The sequence below is a fragment of the Zosterops lateralis genome, assembly GCF_965231275.1.
Source record: "Zosterops lateralis genome assembly, chromosome: 9".
Classification (NCBI taxonomy): Eukaryota; Metazoa; Chordata; class Aves; order Passeriformes; family Zosteropidae; genus Zosterops; species Zosterops lateralis.
This window is the reverse complement of record NC_139769.1, coordinates 28154936-28176865: the sequence shown is the minus strand read 5'-3', so window position 1 is coordinate 28176865 and position 21930 is coordinate 28154936. Positions and strand designations below refer to the sequence as shown.

At 39.9% G+C, this 21930-nt stretch overlaps 1 protein-coding gene across 3 annotated transcripts in view; it reads right to left on the bottom strand.

Annotated features, from left to right (window-relative positions):
* Positions 1-18337, bottom strand: part of CEP350 (centrosomal protein 350) — a 57756-nt gene extending 39419 nt beyond the window's left edge. For 2 of the 3 annotated variants that reach the window (XM_083868038.1, XM_083868040.1), the window contains exons 1-13: positions 18163-18337; positions 17093-17207; positions 16335-16467; positions 14774-15381; positions 14133-14243; positions 11615-11728; positions 8275-8418; positions 6819-7474; positions 6358-6479; positions 4031-5082; positions 3262-3415; positions 1937-2100; positions 844-1033 (exon numbers count right to left, since the gene is read on the bottom strand). In XM_083868038.1, the coding sequence (XP_083724164.1) occupies positions 844-1033; positions 1937-2100; positions 3262-3415; positions 4031-5082; positions 6358-6479; positions 6819-7474; positions 8275-8418; positions 11615-11728; positions 14133-14243; positions 14774-15381; positions 16335-16467; positions 17093-17144 (3500 nt within the window). In that variant the 5' untranslated portion in view covers positions 17145-17207; positions 18163-18337. The remainder of the gene's footprint in view (positions 1-843; positions 1034-1936; positions 2101-3261; positions 3416-4030; positions 5083-6357; positions 6480-6818; positions 7475-8274; positions 8419-11614; positions 11729-14132; positions 14244-14773; positions 15382-16334; positions 16468-17092; positions 17208-18162) is intronic. The other variant, XM_083868039.1, reaches the window with a different exon arrangement.
* Positions 18338-21930: the final 3593 nt, after the last annotated feature.

Below are 21930 nucleotides of genomic sequence, written 5' to 3'. Positions count from 1 at the left end.
ATGCAATGGGAACCAAAACTTGACTTGAACAACTTGTAAGAAGTAATACTTTTTGAGAAAAGACATTTCTTTTCTAAACAGAGAAAATGATACAGATGCTTCTTAATTACTATTTCAATTTTATTAGGCTGAAGAGGATTAACAGTGGCTGTTTAAATCCTTTGGGAAGACATTCTGCTTTACTTGACACATCTTAGGAGATCAAAGGACCTTTAAAACCCAATCCTGGGTTCAGCAACAGTCAACAATAGAGGCCAACGCCTCAGAACTGCTCCAAACCAACACAGAATGAGAGATCACTCATATTATTTGATGCTTTTTAGAAAAAAGTGCAGTGAAAACTGAGTGTTTCATAACCACCTTCATTGGACAATTAGCAGAAAAACTGCATTTTTAGCTAGACAAAAAGAGGTTACAACAGAAAACATATGTTTCTTTCTTTTTTAATACACTCTTTTCCAAGGATGGGTTCATGTCTCAGAAGGCATCAACTCACAGAGCTGGACAGGCTTTGTGAGTGTTGGCTGAAAACAAATACAGCCAAAATTGTCTGTGTATCAACTCAAAAAAGAAAGGTGACTGCACAGGCTGAATAAACCCTGACACGTTTCTAACAGACCTTTTCTAGAAGAGGGAAACAAAAAGTGTATTTCAATGCTTAAGGTACTGAACACAACAGGACACCAGGTTTCATATTTAAAATACAGGGAAACATTTTCTGCATGCACATCCTACTAACATTTGACCATTTCTGTTACTTCCCTTTTGCATATCCAAAGACACAGCCAGTAACACTATCAAGCATCACTATATTTGCATAAAGTCTTACAACATTCCTGTTACCTCATCAGGGAGTGTCCAGACAAGTTTTCCAGTGTGCTGTCTGTATCTGGGTTCTGCTCATGCTCTTTATTAGAAATTCTGCTACTTGGTAAGGATTTCTTGACTTGTTGGGATCCCCTCTCTAACTCAGACAGCAGTTTATCTTCTTCCACAGAAAAGTGGTGAGAACTTCCATTGAAGGAGTCCAATCCTAAAAAGCAACAACAGTGTCAAAAATTTGTTTGGTTTAACACGTGAATACCTTACCATCACAAGCCCCAAAACAATGAATTGAGAAGTTTTTCCCCAATTAAAGAAGATTTTGAGTTAGAAGATTATAGATCCAATAAGCAAGAAATGTAGAACTGGCAGTGAAGTTCTCTCCTGTTTATAGTGTTCCCTGCCAAAACTGCCACTCAGCTTTCATTTCACCATTCTATCAGTTTAAATAAGGAAAATACATATTTGATTCTTTACTACTAATAATCAGAATACAGCCTAGCTTTTTGGGGAAAAGGTAAAGAATTTTGGAAAAAATAGGAAGAGGTAATTTAGAATGCCTAATCCTATTTTTGTCATGTTTCTATTGGCTTAAAACCTAGGGATTTTTTATCCATTGCTTATATATTACAAGTGCACCAATCCTCAGGTTTCTTCGTGCTTTTGTAATGTACAGGTCACCACAGAAACCAATGTATTTATTAATTTGTGAACTGATGAAAACAAATTGTGATCCAAAGATAAAGCATTCAGGCAAATTTGTTGTCACCTTCACAAACACAGCCATAATTCAAAAGCCTATTGGCATTTTCTCAGTACAGAATCCAAGGACAGTTCTCACACAATATTAAAATTAACTAGTTTATTAGAAGGCTGGTTCAGGAAAGGAAACTTTTCAACGCTGTTAACTTCTCGTTTATTTAACTTTAAATTACTGTATTTTAGGGTCAGAGAATAACCAGAATCAAAAAGAATCTAGGAAGGAATCACTGGAGGAACAAATCAATCATTCCATCAGTATTGGATTACAGTTTCCAGATATGTAGGGCTGCAATTTTCCCAACAAGAAAAGCCTTGATAAAAAAGGATCCTCAACAGCCAGTATTGCACTCACGTTCCTTTTTCCCTCTCTTTTTAGAGGAAGCAGAGGAGCGGGAAGATGCTGCAGACCGCGGTCCAGGCGAGTGCTGAGAACCAAACTCCACAGATCGAGGCTCAAGGGGAGACTTCCTACTGACAATTTCCTCCTGAATGCTTGAATTACTGCTGCCAGCAACACTAAAAAGGAGCACATTGATGGTGATTAAGGACTTCCAGCTCCCATGTTACTGCGCACAAGAAAACTACTTCACTTTGAATTAGAGACAGGTGACCAAACTGCACTAATCAGCCCATCTATAAAAGCATTGGTTTTGACATTAAAAGCTATGACAGCTAAGATATTGGGAAGTCTGATAGGATATTGAACATATTGAAACATGCCTCCAATAATATGAGACTAAAAGATGGATAACAACTATCCTGCCCAATTTTAACTCTTCAGAGCTTTTTGACTGTGTACCTGAACAACATAAGAACGACTCAAAATATGACTACATTTCAGATAATCTCTGGGCATACAGATATCAACTGCCACAAATACAAGCAATTTTCAATAAAGGATTACAAAAGACTTGCAAAGAAGAGATACCAATGCCTCATGCACTAAATAATACCAACAGAAGAAAGAAGTTTTAATCAGAAAGAAACCATTTTTTGCAGCCAACATTTTCAGTGTGCAAAGTGCCTTTTAAGTTCTTTTTTCCTGAAGTTCAGTATCACTGGTACAAACACAATTGTGGCCACCCCCAAGGTTCCCAAAAGATATAAACTAAAAAGAGTCTTGGAAAATTCAGGAAGCCGTGTAGTAGCCATGGAGAGTCTAAGATCTACACTCTTCAGATTTTAATCAGAAAAAAAGCTTTTAAAAATTCTTATAGACAGTTTATATATCCATTACTAAGTAAGCACTGACAAATGCTTACTGAAAGCAATTACAGATTTACTACCAAGTTTTGAAATACTGAAGGCATTTTCAGACTTAAAAATAGCTTTTCTATTTTTCTGAATTACAAGACTACCCAGCTGAACATTATTGCAGCCACACAAGTCAGAGAACTAATTTTCACCAGACTACAAAGGATAGGAATCTTGTCTAAAGCTACCTGTCCAGGCTAAAGAACAGCAAAAATTAGACAGGGAAGAGGAATACTGGACTCTATCTTAACTATGTTGGCTGCTGTATTAACTGCAAGGTCCTAAGAAAGTACTTCATCACTTTGACTAGTATAGCACAGCACAGCAGAAAAGATATCCAGCATCCTACAAAACAAATTTTGCATTAACAATTTTCTCTTGAATTCTGCATTTTTCTTTCTGTAGAAAGTCTAACACAGATACCTGAGGTCTCGTGAAATCTTTCTGTCTGTTAAAGTGCTGCTTCCCTGCGATGAGACAAAATCATCCTCGTAAGAAGCCACGCTCTCTGGAGGGCTCATGGCAGGGAGCAAAGGGCGCAGGAGGGCAGAGCCTCCGGTCAGCCTTTCTTCAAACGCTGAAGGGAGAGGACAAAAATTGTAACAAATACAAACATACAGCAAATAGGCAATAGGAGTTAAAATGCTCCCAACCATGAGTTACAATGACTTCCTTTCAAACACAAAATCATCAGGAGAACAGCAGTATAGCTGTCTCCTGGCAGTTTTAATACAAAGTATCAAGCACAGTCTTCCTCTTTTCATAAATTATCGAATTCTTTACTTCATTAACTTCATACTCCAACCAAAATATTCTTGAAGAGCACAGTGCTTTAGAGTAGAGTCATCTGCAGAAAATTTCATGCAATCATCTTTAAAGAAAATAATATGAAGGTAAAAAGAATTAAGAAAAAAACACAAGAAAAAAAAAACAACTTCTCAGAAAACATTCCTCCTCAGAATGAGGAGCTTCAGGCCAGAGACAAAGTACTCATAAAAAGAGGAATAAATTTGTACAAAAATGAAAATTAAACAAAGCATCCTGCATGATACAGTTGTAAATCATGTCTTACACAGATTGACATCTGAGACCTCTGAAAGCACATTCCTTAACCATGAAGTATACAGTGAAGAGCAGTAAGACTGGGAAAATAGCAATTCACAAGAACTTTGAGAAAAGTTTCCATTTTTACCTTTTCCATGAAGTTGGTAATTCTTTGCAAAGATGTTGATGACACTGTGGGGACTTCCCTTTACCAGTTCCTCCCAGGGCCCCTTGCTGTGTGTGTCACTTGTCTGAGTGAAAAGTGGGGAGTACCTCTCAGCTGCTTTCTGGAACTCCTTTATGGGCTCAAAAGCATTTCTCTCCCGAATGCAAAAATCCTTCTCCTTTAATGTCTCCAACATCTTCAGTGGCAGCTGCTTGTGCTGGCCTCCTTCCTCTTCTGAGAGGTTTTCATCACTCAGGAGAGGCCCTTCGCTGATGGAGTCGATGCTGGACTCGTGAGGAGTGACAGCTTTGCTCACAGGATACGCCTGGTTCTCACGTCCTGGGGAGTCCATCTGCCTCTTGGGTAAATGTCCCAGGATCCCTTCGTGCCTGTTAGCAGCAGGAGACCTCAATCCAAGGCTGACTACATCAGTAAGAGGTCTGATGGTCTCAGGGAGCTTTTTAAACTCACTAAGGTTGCCTACCCCAGGAAGGTTGTCATCAAAGGTTGTATGAGACACGCAGGCACCCAACATCCTTTGAATTCTAGCTGAGAAAGTATTTTCATTTTCCTCCCTCACAGGAGGACTCACAGCCTTCGCCCACCATCCCTCATCCTGGTTTTCTTGCATAAATTCTGAGTTCCACATGGTACCATAGTTGATACCAGCGCCAGCCAACTTTTTGGCTTCAGTTTCAATCCTGCTAGAAAGGGAAGCAGCTGTAGCTTTCAAAGCTTCAAGGCGATCTAGTTTGCTCTTATACTGGCTGGCAGAAGGTTTCACTAAGAGGTTTTCCTGTGCAGCAGATGAACTCAGGTAGGACTGAGGCATCAGGGACCCCACAGGGGCAGAATGGCTCCTCCTGCCCGCCAACATCGCGTCACACTCCTTTGACAGAAGGTCCATCTGCTCCAGACTCCAGTGTGGGGAACAAGGGCCTGCATTAGAGCCCAGGAGAGCTGGTGGATGGGGCAGCTGCACTCTTGGGCTCAACCTGTCTGGCTGTACCCATGGAGGCTCCATTAGATCGCTCCTGAAATGAAAAGCCAACATTTACATTGACAGCTTACATGAGTATTGATGTCTTGGTTAACGCTTCACTGCCTCAGATTTAATTTCAGGACAAAATACTTTTTGGTGGAATCAGAGGGGCAAGGGAATGGGAGAGTAAACAGACACAATGTTATTTAGTAAAAAAGCAACAAACCAAACAACACAGCACCTCCCAAATCTGAAATGCCATTGATGGTGCACTCTTTATTTTAGGCTTGTAACAAGCTGAGGTTTTTTTCACTGTCAGCAGTAAGTCTTTTCCAAAAACTTCCTGACTCCAAAAGGGAGAAATGTCTTTTTTTCCTTATCACCTACCCATATCTAGAACACTAGAACACCTCAAAAGTTCCCCCAAAAAACTTGTCTCTGATTACTATGAGGGTCTCTGAATACCTCATGCAATCCTGTGAGTCCCATCTCTCCTCTACTATTAGCAATTACATTTTTTCTTTATGATGTTACACTAACAATATTTACGATATGGTTTAGCTTTTTTATTCTACACACAGTAATACATGGCATTCTCAGTGAGCTTCCTTGAATATTCCAGAAGGGAAACAGGTCTCATTGTACTTACTAAGTCAGAGTACAGTTACTGAAGCAAGTATACATTTAAGAAGCAGACACTCACTATGTAGTTAAAAATGAAGACACTTGCACAACAAGGGTATTAAGGATATCCAAGAAACTTCAGGATTTTTAGTTCCTTACATCTAAGTGTTTGGTTAGGCACCTTGACTTACAGTAAAAAAACTTTGATAATACACTGAACAATTCAAAACTGGGAAAGCTGCATGACAAGAAATAGGGAAAGGCTAGCTCCAAGCAGAAGCAGAGGTGTTTCCCACTTCATAGAGAGTAACTAATGGCTGAATCCAAGACAATAAATGAAACAGCAACACTGAGCAAATCTAGTAAGAAAAATCAACACATACATTCATAGGATCAGCTTCTCTTGCCCAATGGCAGAGGAAAGACGAGTGCCCCAATATGAAATACACATCTCACTGACGTCAACAAAACATTACCAGCAACCACCATTCATTTAATCTATTTACACATTCGCAAACCAGCCATAGCCAAAATTTTCATATGGTTTCCTGCATTGGCTTCCTCTCTAGTACGAGGAAAATGCTGTAATTGACATAAAGACAATTACTCTCACTGAACAGAAACAAGAGCCAAGACTATTTTCTCCTTTCAGAAAGGAAAGCAGGAGCACTTTCCTCTCTCTCCCAGGGCCCCATTTGCTCACCTCAGTAGTGGCAGCTGTGGTTCGGAAAGGGACATGTCACTGCTGGAAGACGCACTCGGAGGACGCTCTTGAGCTTTGTTTTCTTTGTCAGATTCCCCAGATGGCTGATAACCAGGTCTGGGCTAGAGATGAAGACAACCAGAAAAATGCATTTTCAAAAGTGTGTTAGCATTTAGGAGCTCTTGCCTCATTGAAAAGTCGAAAAGGCTAATATCCAGAATTCAGCTTCTCTTTAAAACAGAGAGATGATTTTCAGTCAACTTTCTAATAGGCCTTGCTGGGCCACAAAGCAGCCACTAGCAAGGAGGCTGCATACTGAAATCACTATGTTTAAGCAAAGCTACACAGTTTGATTTGTTCTTTTTTCTTAACCGATAATCACCAGAACAGCACAAGTCACAACCTCCTTAAACATACGACCTCCTATTCCTGCAAACAACTGCAAAGTGAATCAGCTGTACCTGTGTTTCCTGAACTGTAGGCTGCTGAGGTGGCTCTTCTAAAAGTGTTCGTTCCAGTAAGAGTTTGGAATAGGTTTCCTGTAACCGTTTGGCTGCTGAAGGCTCAGGAGGAGCCACATTCTTCACTTTAGTAACAGCCTCCTTCTGCTTCCTGTAGAGCTCTTGGAGCCTTTTGTTCTTCTGTTCTGTTGCCTCCTTTTGTGCTTTCTTCTCTTCATTCTGCTTCTTCTTCCTCTCCTCCTGCTGCCTGATGATGTACTGACGAACCTCATCACTGTCATAGTGGCGTTTCTTAGAGATCACCTGAGGCTCCTCACTGGCCGCCACCTTCTCTGGTTTCCTTTTGGTTGGACTGTGGCTCCTCGTATTTTGAGTAGGCAAAACAGACTTTTGATTCTGTTTTTCCACATCTGTCTCTTGCTTTGTACTCATGGAATCCAACTGCAGGTCATCAAGAATCCCACGTATCTCCAAGGGCAGGAAATCCTTGTTTACAGAGGCATGATCTTCTTGGTTATCACCTGGAAGAGCAGCTTCCAGTTTTCTCAGATTGGTCTCAGACCGTACTTTACTTCTCGACCTTTCGGAACTTCTTGAAGAGCTTTTATGGGTAACATCCAATCTAGAATCAGAACCTGTCCTTCCAATGCAGCCTGCTAAAGAATGAGACGTCAAATATATCAGGTAACAATCAAATTTGGGAAACAGCTGCAAAACCAAGGATGAGGGAGGAGGGCAGATCTCACTGTAAACAGGTCCTTGCTTCATTCAGTGTCACAGGCTGAATGTGGCAGCGTTTGCTCAGACTGAGCCCACACCTTATCTACTCTCACCACCCTCACCACCTCACAGGTATAAGAAGCACAGTAGTTCCCAGCATGCCTTATTTGTCCTGTCTGAGATTCTGGATAAATTCTGAAAAAGGCTGGTGGAAGAATCAGTGAGTATTTATGATGCACATGGATGACATTATACTGTATCTGGAAGAACTACAGTTCCTGTTAAACTCAGGATGCTCAATCACAGCTTATGGATTATGTACAGCACACTTGGAAAATTCATTGGGCCTGTGGACCACTGCTAACCATTCCTTTCCCCACTGGCTTCAAGAGGCAAAGACAGATTGCAGGTGGTTCATCAGTCTGTATCTCATCTTTTCCAGATACCCCAAGCAGCCTTGCATCACACACCACCCCTCAAGTCCCATGTGCAGGGACCATGACACTAAAAAAGTGCATAATGCACACAGGAACAGAGGTTATGCACCCCAGCCATGGTTGTGAGCAAAATTTCCCCTCCTACTTCCCTCAAATTCCAAGTTAAAAATAGGAGCAATTTTGATAAAAAACTTCTGTCTCAGAACATTCTATCTCAGAAGTTTGCTCTAGTCTGCAGACATGCAGTGTTATATAATACGGTAAAATGAAGTAAGTCCAGTGATAAAAGAACAATTTACCAGACTTGGCAGCTCTCTCTCGGCCTGTTCTGTCACTGGATACAGCTCTTCTGTCCTGTTCTATTCTGGGAGCTGGACCCAGGATCTTTTTTGCCAGCTTTTGTCCCTCCCGCCAGGAAGATGCACTTATCACATAGTTTCCACCTGCAAAATAAAGAATAAATGAAAGTCAAGCTCTAGAGAATCTGCCATGGTATCAGACAGAAGTATTCATTGCAGCCATTCATCATTTCTGTACCGTTTAATTCTGCATTAGTGGTACAGCTGCAGTTACACAAACTGTCAGAACACTGATGTCCCAGTGTAACACCCAAAACATGCTGCAGTATCCTAAAGCCCTGCAAAAACTGATTTAAAAAAGAGCAGCTTATGCAGTTCTAAAATATACAAACAAGCCTTACTAGGGACAGCAGTAATATTTCTAGAGCTGTTCATCACCACTCAAATATGGAAAATAAGAAATAAAAACATAAAAGCAACTAAATTGCTGTAATAAGAGGAACAAAAATAAAGGTGAGATATACAAACCCCTTAACCTTCCTATCAAAATATTTGCTAATGCTCTAGAAAAAACTCCAAAACTACTTTAAAGGCTTTTACAGATTATTAATTGGTGAGATACATGTCTTGTGAAGAGGTTAAAAAGTATTGAGCAGCAGATGTTCTACATCTGCTAACTCATTGTCCCTGAGCTGGGACTTCTGTTCCAGCACTGAAAACAGTTAAGAATAAAACCTATTAGTTGATACTTAATTCTAGGACAGAATACCTTGCAGGTGACAAAAACCCAATCAAAATATTCTAGGATTATTTTATCATGCTACATATAATTAAATTATAACAACTGGTTATGGTGGCATCTTTACCTACTATTGGGTAGATTAAACGATAGGTTTATTCAGCTCACCTCTCAACACACTAACTTCCAATATTACTAATATTTTTTTTTCTAATAATGATCTCTAAAGTGCTCTGGAGAAAAGCACAGTATAAAAAAGAAAATTTAATTAGGTAATTCAGGCAATTAATAATCTGTAAACTAATCAGACTTTTCAGGGGTATTTAATTGCTAGAAAAGTACATAACTTGAATATATAATTTTCAGTTGATTTTTAACAATTCCATTTCAGGCTCTACCTCCAAGTTCTCTGCCTAAAGAAACCCAGCCACTGCAGCATGAGATCACCACAGTGAAACAAAAAAGGCACTGTACTGGGCCCAACAGCACTTTGAGGACAGGATACCAACAATGTCAAGTGAAATCCAGCAAAGCAGAATAATTGTTTTGGCAATCCCAGTTCTCAGTTTCCAAACCTCTTTTGTTATTTTAACCTGCAGCCCACTACTCAACCCTTTGCTAGCACAACTCCTTGTCTGCATTGTAAATTATCCAAGTATTTTATTAAAGAGCTGTCACTTGAAACATGTCACTACAAGTCTCTTTAAAACAGAGGCATCAGCCAAAGGGGTTCTCCTGCAGAACTCACTGTTCTCAATCAGTTCTCTGTGTGTTTAAAGAGGAGTGTAAAGTGTCATTTTCCATTTCAAGTCAGCTGTTTAACTGAAACACGCCAACGGGGCAGAACACGAGCCTTGGCTATTAATAGCCTTGGCCATGGTGAGCAGTTTCTTACTGCAATGACTGGAGGAGGGGGGACTAGCATGGATATGTCACTTAGAGCTGGTTCTTCCAGGGATTTCAGGCCATCATTTGCCACACATTGAATCCATTATAACAAGGGGTGGCTTTGTATGCAATGGAGGGGCTGGAGCCTACAGCTGTTGACTCCCCTGAAGGCAGAGAGGATTCCTCGCAAGGGAAAGCACAGGAGTGGGCTCTGATCTCTCTGTAGCAATCAGTGACAGGACCTGAAGTTGTGTCAGAGGAGGGTTAGGTTGGTTATGAGGAAAGGTTTCTTCATTCAGAGGGTGTTTGAGCACTGAACAGGCTTCCCAGGGATCTGGTCACAGACCCAAGACTGACAGAATGTTTGGACAACACTCTCAGGCACAGGGTGGGATTGCTGGGGTTGTCCTGTGCACTGGGCTCCTCCCCCATTTGGAACTATCACACATACATAAGACAGCTGAGTGTGATTCTCTAAGTAGGCACTGATCAGCATAGGAGGGAGCAAATTCATGCTTACCACTTGAAGGATTAGTATTCCTAACTACAAAATATTCACAAGCAGGATTTACAGCATGCAGAAGCACATATTCACTCTCTAAAAATACTTGGTAATAATTTTTAAAGCTGCTTTTTTTTTCTTCAAAATGTTTACAGATTATGGGTCACTGTACATAAGGAGAAATATAAAACCTTAAGAGGGGTTCACAAGGTGCCTAAATTTGCATATATTTAAAGAAAAGAAATTGCTTGGTGTGTGTCACAGCTACTCACTTTGTATGACAACCAAAACCAAATACGAAGCATATCTGGAAGTCTTCCTAATTCTTCTGCTGCCAATATCAAAGATTCACGCTACTGGAAAACTAAGAAACACTGACAATTCCACAGGTGTTTAATTTTATTTTCTTCTATAAGGCATTGCTCTAGAGTAATCTGTTTGCATCATCTTCTCTAATTAAATTATATTTAATAATCAGTGGAATTGTCAGACAATAGTGGGGGAAAAAGTTATCTGTTGGTAAAAGAAATACACATTTCTTTAAAAATAACAAGATTTGGAAGACTAGTCAGGGAATGTGTGTTTACATTCTTTCACCAACTGAAAAAGCCAGGAGTGGGTTAAGCCAGAACTGAAGATGTAGAATAGCAACAACTTGAAATGTGGAAGAACAACCAAAGAACCAGGATCATCCTGTTCTCTGCTTCCCCACTGAGAAATCATCCAGGAGAAAGTTTTGACTGCAGCCCCTCCTCACCTGACAGGAGAGCAGCTCAGAAGTCCCACTGGCACTGATTTTAATATCACGTCTCACCATTGCTGACTGGGCCGTGGGGAAGGCTCTAACCAGCTTCATCACAAGCTGAACAGAAACAGGATCCAGAGCAGAGCTATTGCTTCTTTTTGTCAACATTACCCTGACAGACACCTAAGGATACCTCTCCCCGCAAGAAACTCACTCTCTGCAGCAGTTTCCTCAAGGTGCACACAGCAAGTGGAAAGGCAAAAATAAACCAAAACAAGTGCACACATCCACCAACCAACAACAAAACCATACACAACCCCCAATGCAGCAGTGTACAAACTCACTATAACAACACTGTTGCACATCTAAGGCTTTTAAGGTAATACACTTTAATTGTTCTTTCTTGAGACAAAGCTCATCTGTGAAGGACATGTAACAATCCACCCTCTATAGCAGAAATAATCACCTTGTTTGGACTCTGGACTTGGCAATCGTGTTAGTTTTTGCACTTTCCTCACTGGCCTGGTTGCTTTCTTCTCTTTGTTTCTCTCACTAGATTTTCCTTTCACCGTTGAATCCTCTAAAAATAAACAATAGCTGTTAAGTGATATCCCACAGGGGAGAACACAGGATAACAAGCTTGCTTTAACATTTGAAGAACTGGAACTCAGAGAAACACAACAGAATTCACTGACTTTGCCAGATTATATGTCCAGATCAATGACTTCCAGCACTTTAAAATCCTCACAGCATGGGAATTTTGAATCAAGGTCTGTTTACCTCTGCACTGGAAGGCAGTGAAGCCACAGCAAGGCCATAACAGATCTCTTCCAAGTTAATTTTGAATTCTAAAATAAATGTTACCAATTTAACATGAATAACTGCTGTTTCTCTTCTGCTACAGATCCTACATTTTACTGCTGTGATGTTCCACAAGGACACGCAATTCCTGAACACAAGGACTGCTGCTTCCACATTAATGCATGACAGCACATCAAGGAGACTAGGAACTCTGTGGCCACTGCTACCACTGTTTTCTGGTTCCTCTTCTCTGAAGAATGTGATCAGACAACCTAAAACAACCAAGATGCAACCCCTCACTATGGACAGATCTGAAGCTTTATTTAGATGCCAATGCAAACATTTACAGCCCCTAATTTCATGTGAAGCCACTGTCTGATGGATATCCATAGGAAGGATCAGAGACAGAAGAGGAGGTTATATTTCAAAGATGTAGGAATGGAATATTAGGAGTCTTTCTCAGTCTTAGCACCCTTTCCTTACAAATTTTCTGGCTGCCTTTAAGGCTGACAATAAGAGCAGGTAAGACACTGAGTACCAGAGGCCTCACTGACTGCATTTGCAGAAAGTTAATTTCCTCCTCACCTCTTTTAGCAACAAACAGCCCTTTCCTGACTCCAGGAAAATACAGGCTGCTTCCCACCATGCTCCTATCACAGCAATTTTGTTCTAGTATGGCAAATCCTAAACATCTTTGAGACAAAGTTACTGGAAGCTTGGGGTCCATACAATATCCTTTAGCCCAACTGCTATACAAAGATGAAGACATCCTGTATGGTCTTTATGGTTTTTATTACAAATAAAAATCTTTTTGTTGTGCTGCTGTAGATATCAGAGATATAACAGATTATTTCAGCACTAGAGAGCAAAGAACAGTCCTGATACAACTAACTGTACACACCCAAAACACCACATGCTGTAAATTTAATACAGGAGTAACACATGGATAAATAATCTGACAACCTAAAAATACATTTACACTATATATTATGCGCAGCACCAGTGTTTGTTTACTAGCAGTCAGCTATTCAGCATAGTATTTCCAGCTCAGAAAGGAGACACATTCCACAACAGCTGTTGTACACATGGCATCAGGACAGGAGTGTGGATCAACATACACATAGCTCCTTCCTTTTCTAGGCACTGGACACATGATCCAAACGCCTTTTAATTAGATCTCTTCAACGAAGCTTTTTAAAAAAATTAATTGCTATAAACAACTTGTTATGCTTGCCAAAACTAAAAAAATAAATGCTAGTATAGATTAAAAGTCTGTAGAAATTTGGCATTCATTTCACAGACTGATACGAACAGTGTATTTGCAAAATAATTTTACTGAAAAGGAGCATCTCTTCTTTCTGAACTATTTTTTATGAGTGATTCCATAAAAAGTCCTCAGTAACTTATCAAGTAGTACAAGGAAAAAAAGACAAATTAGTTTATTACTACAGAGATACCTACAGATTTAAATCTCAATGCATTCTCCTTCAGTCTTAAATGTTTTGAGCAAAGAGAAAAGTTATTCTTAATAAGTAAGCTCTTACACTGCAAAACTAGAGGCTCTCTGGGGATTTTTTTTCCCTTCTATTTTATTCACTTGATCTCTTCCTCCTCCTCCAACTCTGTCAGTCAGAGGCAATTCAAGCTTACAGGACTCCACTGTAACCAGCCTGGCAAATTAAAAAAGCACACGAGGGCATCCTACTCCAGCTCACCCAGAGAAAAGAGCTGCCAATGGTACTGCAGTTTTCCAGACTGAAATATGAATAAAGATTGTGTCTTGGAGCAGTACATTTGAAAGCAGAAACCAAAGTGAGTTTTGCCCTTTTAACCAGGAAATTGTACTCATTCATGCAAACACATATTAAAAAGCCATGAAATTAAACAGAAATTATTCTAATGGAGACTTTTCTATCTTCCTGTTTCAAAAAAATGCTATTACTTGATTCCTTTCAGTACTGGTTTTCTGTTAAAAGTATTTGAATGAGAGAATGGGGAGAAGGACTTCTATTGTTATTGTTTTAGTGTTCGGTAAGTCATTCCTTCTGTGGAGAGATGTACAATATATTTAACACTCATTGCTTCAATTTTTTGTTTCCATGACTTGGTAGACTTGTACAAAATATATTTCTCTGCCTCATGGAGAAGGTTGTGTGGCTTAATCAATTCCACTTGAGGCTCACCTTTTAACTGGAGTGCAATATCCTTGTAAAGCTCACGACCAATACGAAACTCATCCACATGCCAGATCTTCCCGTCTGGAGCGCGAATCCTTGTTTCAGCAGGATTGAAACCTGAAAGTAAATGATTGAAGGGTTTAAAATAATCCATAAAATGTAAATACAGCTTTGCCAGGGTGGAAGGGATGGGAAACTGCTAAGCAAAAAAAGGAACTACGTGCATTTCTAATGCTAAATTAGAAGAAGGCAATATAGCAGTCTGTCACTCACTCACAGCTGAAAAACAGCAGACTGGGTGAGAAAAAGATTATTAATAATGTGAAAGGCTTTTTCAATTAATACTATTTTACTAAGCTCTGTGACCATAAAAAAAGTTATTGCAATCTACCCAAACACCAATACAGCAAGCTTCTTTTTATAGTAATTTTAAGAAGAGACAGGAAAACTTTCAAAGGAATTTGCACTTCTGTAAATTAGCAAGAATTTCTTTTTACTTGTGGTCTGTGATCAAACCATGTTATTCACCCCCATATTGCCCAAAGAGAGCTATGAGCCAGGTCCATGCTTTGAAATGTTTCTCAGTGCACTGAGCTCTGCTCCCTCACCCTGTACAGCCAGCAGGGAGGGGATCTGCACCTCCATACCTCTGTATGATGGAGCAGCAGGCACAGCTGTCACCTTCCTGACCTTGGGAGTCACCATGCTCTCCACGTTAGTGACCACAACAGGCTGCTCAGCATATCCCAAGTGCTTTCCTCTGCCACTGAGCTCCTCAGAATGCTCCCACTGCTTTCGGATCCTCTCCTTCAGCTTCTCCAACTTGGCATCATGCTGCCGCTGTTTCAGGATTTCCAGCCTATGAGTACTGCAAATACTCGTGGCAGAAGGGGAAGACACTTTCAGTTCACTGTCCTGGGATGTGCTACTCTGAGAAGCTCTAGGGCTACTCTCATCTCCCCTGGAGCCACTGGTTTTTTCTTCTTCCAGTCTTGGAGGTGCTGCCAGCCTAAGAAAGGCCTCGCTGCTCTGCAAGGCATCGATGGTCGGTCGGTCATTGAGGTACCTCACAACAGTCTCGTCTGCAGCAGAAGGGAAGGGGCTGTCAAAGCCTCTGCTGTGCCGATCCTGCTCGTGTGCCAGACAGCCTGGGAGCTCACTCTTCCCTTCTGCTTCGCTCAGCTCCAAACCAGACAGCAGTTGCTTGGCCTCAAGCTGGCTAGAACTGTGATAAGACAGAGAACTATATATATCCCTGATGCAACAGAAGGGGAAAAAAATTCACCATCAGAAACGCAAATGTAGGACCCTCAAACTCCGCAATCAGCACATTCATCAACTAAATTAATACCTTGGCTCCACTTTAAAGGCAAGTTCTTTTAAAGTCTGACCACCACATTTAATAGTGCAAGTCTGACAAAACAGAAAGAGACTCCTGCTCAAATTTTCATTTGTTGCACTCTCTGTCTGAAAAGAACTATATATAATGTTGAAGACTAGAAAATCAGCAAACATTAACGTCACCCTTCAATTTAAAAGAGAAAAAACTTAAATAACAAGTATAGAACTTAAGAGAAGCATAGAGCTACTCAATTAACAAAATTGACCCTGATCAGTCTCACATGCAATAAGGAGGACCACCCCACAGCTGACTGAAGTGGTGGAAAAACAGACCAAAACTCAGATGTCAGGATAATAATCATGTTCTATGGCCTGTTCTGAGCCACTTTTGTTCCCTGAGAATCTGCTCTTGTATGAGTTTCCCACATTCACAAAAATGGAATGTATCTTTAGCACTAGCTGTAGTAGTATTACTAGTACTACTCTTGCTCCACACTCTCTTGGTAACACATTTGGGAACATATGCTGAAGAATGAATGAAACAAAGCTGGAAAAGCATAAGGAAATAGCCTTTTTGGTTCTTACTACTGAAACTAAATACCTATTAAACCCATCAGGTCACTAATGCCACAGCCATACCACTTGATGACCTGTCTCCAATTCAAAACAGTTGACTTTAAACTCACATTCACTAAATAGAAAATAAATTTGCAATATTTACTAAAAAGTCTAAGACCACCTGCTGTCATGTGGGTGGGTGATGGGAGGGAGCAAACCAATTTTTGAGGAGTTATCAAAACCACCACTATTAGCTTAAATCCAATCTTAGCATGTTTTCCTTCAATAGTCAGCTGTCCCAGCACCAACCTGTAGGAAGCCAATGGTTCACGAAACTCCACACGGCTGCATTTCTTGACATTGCTTTCCAAAGTGGTTGCTCGAAGAGGGCTGCGTGAGGACTTCTCCTTGCTTGATTTGTTTTGGCTGGAGGACCGGGAACCTGAGGCAGAAAACAAAGAATCCTCTATGTATCAACCTCTCCAGAAAGAGAAAGCTCCTGGGGCTGAATAACTGACATAGTTTTTCCTGGGTTTGAGCAGCTCTCTGTCTTTCAACAAGCTGATTTAACAACTAGGGGCAAGGCAGTTAAGTGTTTGAAACAATGATCATACTTAAAGAGAGATAATAATGCTTAAAGATTAGTTATAAGTAATTAAATCTGTGAAGTTGGCTGTGTTGCCACTAGAGGTCGATCTGTCTGTTCTTCAGTAGCACACCAGAATGCTCTTATTATATAAAATGAGGGTTTATTTTCTATAAGCAAATGTTCTCCTTCAGTCAGATAACAGAAGCACCAGATTCAGCAAACTTCTTATCAGAGTGGGATAAGCACTGCTCATTCACAGCGTGGGGCAAGTCCTGTCATCCCCTCTACCCAAGTGACTGGGATAGAACACTCTCCTTCCCCAGCTCAGGGAAGGAAACAGCAATTCCTCCTGGGCAAGGAGAGTTTCAGGAATAAAGACCACAGGCAGGAGACAAGCTGGGGGCAGGGAGAACCCAAGCTTTCCCAGAATGCAGTGGCTTTATGCTGCCTTACAAGCTCTCTCCTCAATAATACATACCCTTCCTGCTGCTCTTCCTGCTGGCACTAGCAGAGGGCTTCTTGGCATCCATGACTGAATCGAACACAGCCGTGCTGCTGGGAGCTATTTCCAACTTGTTCTCTATGTGACGTAGCTGCAATTGGGAGAGAATGCAAATTACAACACTGTTTTCTATTTTTAAGCTACATTTTTATTCCCCCCCCAAATATGACAAATTTTTCCTTTTTCATGATGAATCAAACTGCAGACAAGAGCAACTTCACAAGGCTGACACTGCAAAACGGTATGGTCTTATGGCCAGAAACTACTATTAAGTTTTGTTTAATAAGATTATCTAAATTAGGTTTTGTGGCATAGTTGTGTTCCCTTAAGTAGGCTGTTTTGAAAAAATTAATAATAACATGCCATTCACAGACCTAATGCTTGGCTGGAATAAAATATTAATTCCACATGGAAAAAATTCTGTAATACTCCTTTATAAATGGAGCATGATACAAATTCCACAAGTAAAACTCCACACTGATGTTCAGCTACTGAGAAAGGCTATGGGAAAAAGCTGAATTTTGTGAAAACCTGAACTGCTTGGCCTCACTGAAGCCAGGTTTTAGAAACTACTACATCATCTTAAGCACCTAAGTTAATTCCCACAGAAATACAGCAGCCTCAATGCTAATAATAATAATTATTATTATTATTATTATTTTCCATTCAGAAAATTATTAAATACACTGGTGTTGCCCCAGTTTCTGACTGGTTTGACTAAGCAGGGGAGAGCTATTTTTCCAAGTTTACAGAAAAATGTGACATCACCACCTTGTTAAATAAAAAAGCTATTACTACTCTGCAGACTGAGCTTGCTGTGGCAAAAGCTTCTCTTTGTGTGAAGAAAATTCTTTCCAAAATACAACAATGTCCAACATTTACATACTTCAATGGCTTTGTGCTATTTACAACTTCTTGAAGACACAATCACCGAGTAAAATACTTTGGTTAAAGCTTTTGTAGCCACTAACTGATTTGAAAATGAGTTAAAAAAACCCAAACCAGATAACCCCAAAGGGAAAAAAAATAAAAAAAAAAGTACTTACGGCAGCCTTAGTCTGAGAAAAAGAAGCCCATGCTGCAGTTAGATCTTCCAGGGCAGAAACAAAGAAATTATTTTCTCATTAGTACATGAAAAACAATGAAATAAAATGTTGCTTCAAAAACAATTTTCACATGCTTGCTAATCAAGTTCTTCTCACAACACAGTTCCAGCCTGTACATCTCCTCTACAAAAGACTGTTACCAGTCAAGGCTTATTTTAGCAAAGATATAAAGTAGTTAGTGTAACATATTATGAGTTTACTAAGTTAGGTTGAATGCATGACACCTGAAATCCAGCACATATAATAGATGTTTAGAAGATAAAATGAAGCTGGTTATCTACCCCAACATAAATACTTTATACTTTTCTATTATACTGTAATTTAACTACCTTTTTTCCCCCTTCCATTTTCTTCTTCAGTAAACTAAGCATGAATACATGGTCATTGAAAGACTGTACTCAAAACTCAAGCTCCAAACAGCAGAATTATGAACAGTAATCTTTCTGAACTGTACACCCTACAAACAAAACAGAAACAGTGTTTGTGAACAAGCAGGAGGAACTAACCCCAGCCTTTTAATCTAAACAGACAGCACCTACTTTATAAGCAATTGAGCTCAGGAGGATGTAGTAGTGTTTTCCTCTATAAATATTTACTTCCTCAGTTCCCCTCTTCTTTTGTTTCTAATGGTTCTTAAAAATCTAATGGTTTACAAAACACAACATCTGTGTGTCAGAACCACGGAGAGTAGTAGGAACAGAGAGTTGAAAGAAAGAATCTCTTCCTTATAGTAAAAAATCTGCCAATTTCATTTCAATGAATTTAATTTCAGGCAAGATGCAACAATGCAAAGGAAGAGGGTTGAGGAAGCAGTACAGAAACAACTTTGCTTTGACTTGAGGTGGTGCTTCTTGTCCACAGAACACTACAGCTTCAAAAAGCTGGTAATTTTAAAAGAACCTGAACATACCACAGGAAATAATCCGCAATAATGTCCTCTTATAGATTAAATAATAATCTTTCTCTACTTTCAAAATAACTTCTGTAGTTTTCTAATACTGGAGATCATATGATTGATCCCAAACCACAGGCTCAGCACGCGACTCTGCTGCTCTACAGACAAGACCTTTCTTCCTTTCAGGGAAGATTTTTTCAGGGAAGTACTGTCATTTTAAATTTTTCTACTCCCTCCTTTCCTAAATTAGTGTAATCATAACAGTAAAAGCTAAATGATTTCTCCAAGGGAGACAAAAGTGCTGTAAAGTCATCCTAGCGGGGATGCACTGCTGCTATTCCAGTGTCTTCACCACTCTGGAACTGAGCAACTGTCACACAGGCTCTCCCTCACTTCCTTCAAGAGCCAACAGTTCCCAGTTTCTGTTTCTGCATTGCTCCTCCTCTACAGCACTTAAAAAAAATATCTGTCTCTGTGCCATCTTGGCAACCATATCCCAGGCTGGCAACTGCTAATGCAGATCAGCAAATACTCCAGAGATCAGAGTACAAAACTGCTATCTGCAAAAGGGAAGCCACAGAACACACACTCTTAGCTCCCAAACTGAGGCAGGAAAATGCTTTCTGGAACAATTCCCCAACGTTTCAGACAACTCATGACAAAATATCTCCCAAAACAAGGCAGTACAACAGAGAAAATCCTTACCTCTGGTAGAATCCTTGCTTTGGTTATGCCTCGGATTTTGTAGAGGCACCTCATTAGACTTGTTGCTCCACATCGTGTCAATTTACCTAAAAAAAAAAAAAATCAGTCATGTAAGAATCAAAGAGGTATAAAGTAAAAGCAAATGTATCTTAGTCTAAAGAGAACATAACCTTGATCACTATGATGAATGATCACCTCATCTGATGACTTCAAACCTTCATCATGACTAAGGTAGATAACCAGCATGAAATCACAGATGTGGTGGCCACAGCTTCCTGCAGAAGCCACGTAATTCCATGGATAAAGAAGGGTTTGATTTTGTTCTCTGTCATAAAGAAACATTAACGTGATAAAAGGAGGCTCAGAGGTCAACAGAATTTAGATCAGAGTAACAGTACTGCAGCAAGTGAGAAAAAGTCCATACTGCACACACACAGGCCTAACAGAGACAGCGCCACATGGTGTAAACCCATTAACACTTGGGGAAAACACCCACAGTGACAGAGTGAATGTGTCACTGATCTCTGTAAAAGGAAAAGGCACAGCAGAGCTGCATGGCAGGACACTACAGCCAGGAAAAAAGACAAGGCTGGTGCCACTGTTGCTGTCCTGTGAACTTCAAAGGTAACACCCACAGTGAATCTAGAATTAAAGTGTCAACTCCCAGCCACTATCACCAAAGCAGTTTTTATAAAGAAGAAAAGGAAAAAAAACCAGCCAAACACAAAAAAAGGACCCAGCACATGCTTACTGAGCTATCTTCACAACAAACAGACACGTCTTTGCTACGGAAAGAAAATATCAAGTGACCACAGAATTCCAACAGGAAGTTCTAGACCTATGAAAGAGTCATAAAACCACATTTTCCTGTCTCTTCTTTCATGAGCTCCCAGATGTAATTTTCCTTGTTTTTTAATTACTGAAAATTTCTTTTGCTCTCACTTCCCTACATCGTGTGCCACATAAAAAATAAATATAAAGATCAATCTTCTGGTAAAAGCAGACCAAAATTAACTATCTACTATTTACTGAAACAGATTTTTGCCCATATATTTTGTGACAAGGATTTTTATCATATATGGTTTTAAGGATACTCACAGTGACCAGCAGTAGTTTGGTCTCACATTCAGTCATATATCCTGTATTTATAATTATCCCAAAAACCTGCTCTTATGCCCCAGGAAAAACTATCAATAATGAGAACACAGGTCTTCAAAACACTTTAAGTTGTGACTCTCTTTGATGAGTCCAAGTCAATGTTTGAAAGACTGAGGAAAAGGCACGTAAGCTTATATATGTGGGTACAGAAACATAAGTCCACAATAATGCAGAAATTCTAGAATAGACGGGTGGGTGTGTAAGTTTTTAAGTATCCAACAGTTATGGGCATCAAGCCAAGTGTAGTTAGAAAATTCTGCTTCTAGACAGGTGGTGAAGAGCTCATACAATGCAGAACAGCACTTTGTGCCTCACATCATTCCTGCTGTAAATCACAGCCCTGCCCTGCCCTGGAAATCATCCAGCTGATCTTCTCCATCATTGGAAAAAAGAGCTGTTGGGCTAGAAATGTAGAAAATACATATTAATAAAAATCAGGGAATTTTCCATAGAGAACTGACTTTGAGAGCTGCTGAAAATACTGTATCACACCAGTGCCAGTTTCTTGCCCAAACACATATGTAACAAAACCTCCTCAATATGTAAATTTAGCATATGATAACTTCTGGACAAGCAACCATCTATTAAAGGATTAAGTATCCATCTTCGTGTAATTGCTTGGGATTTATTCTGATCATTAGAATTATCAGTATAGATAAGAAAACTTAATCAGGGACTATAATTGTTCTTTTTATTTTACATGCACAAACCTCTGTAGTTTATTTTAGGATGCCCTGTAAATATAGAATTGTCACACACTCTATGTATTCCTTAAATCCACATGAAAGGTACCAGATTAAACAATCTGAAACTGCTTGTTAATAGCTTTCATCCCGACACTAAAACCTGCCAGTCTGAGCTGAACAGAACTCATTCAGACAGTGAAACACTTCAGAGAACACCTGATGGAGTGCACACTACACACAGAGATCAGCACACATGTGTGAGAA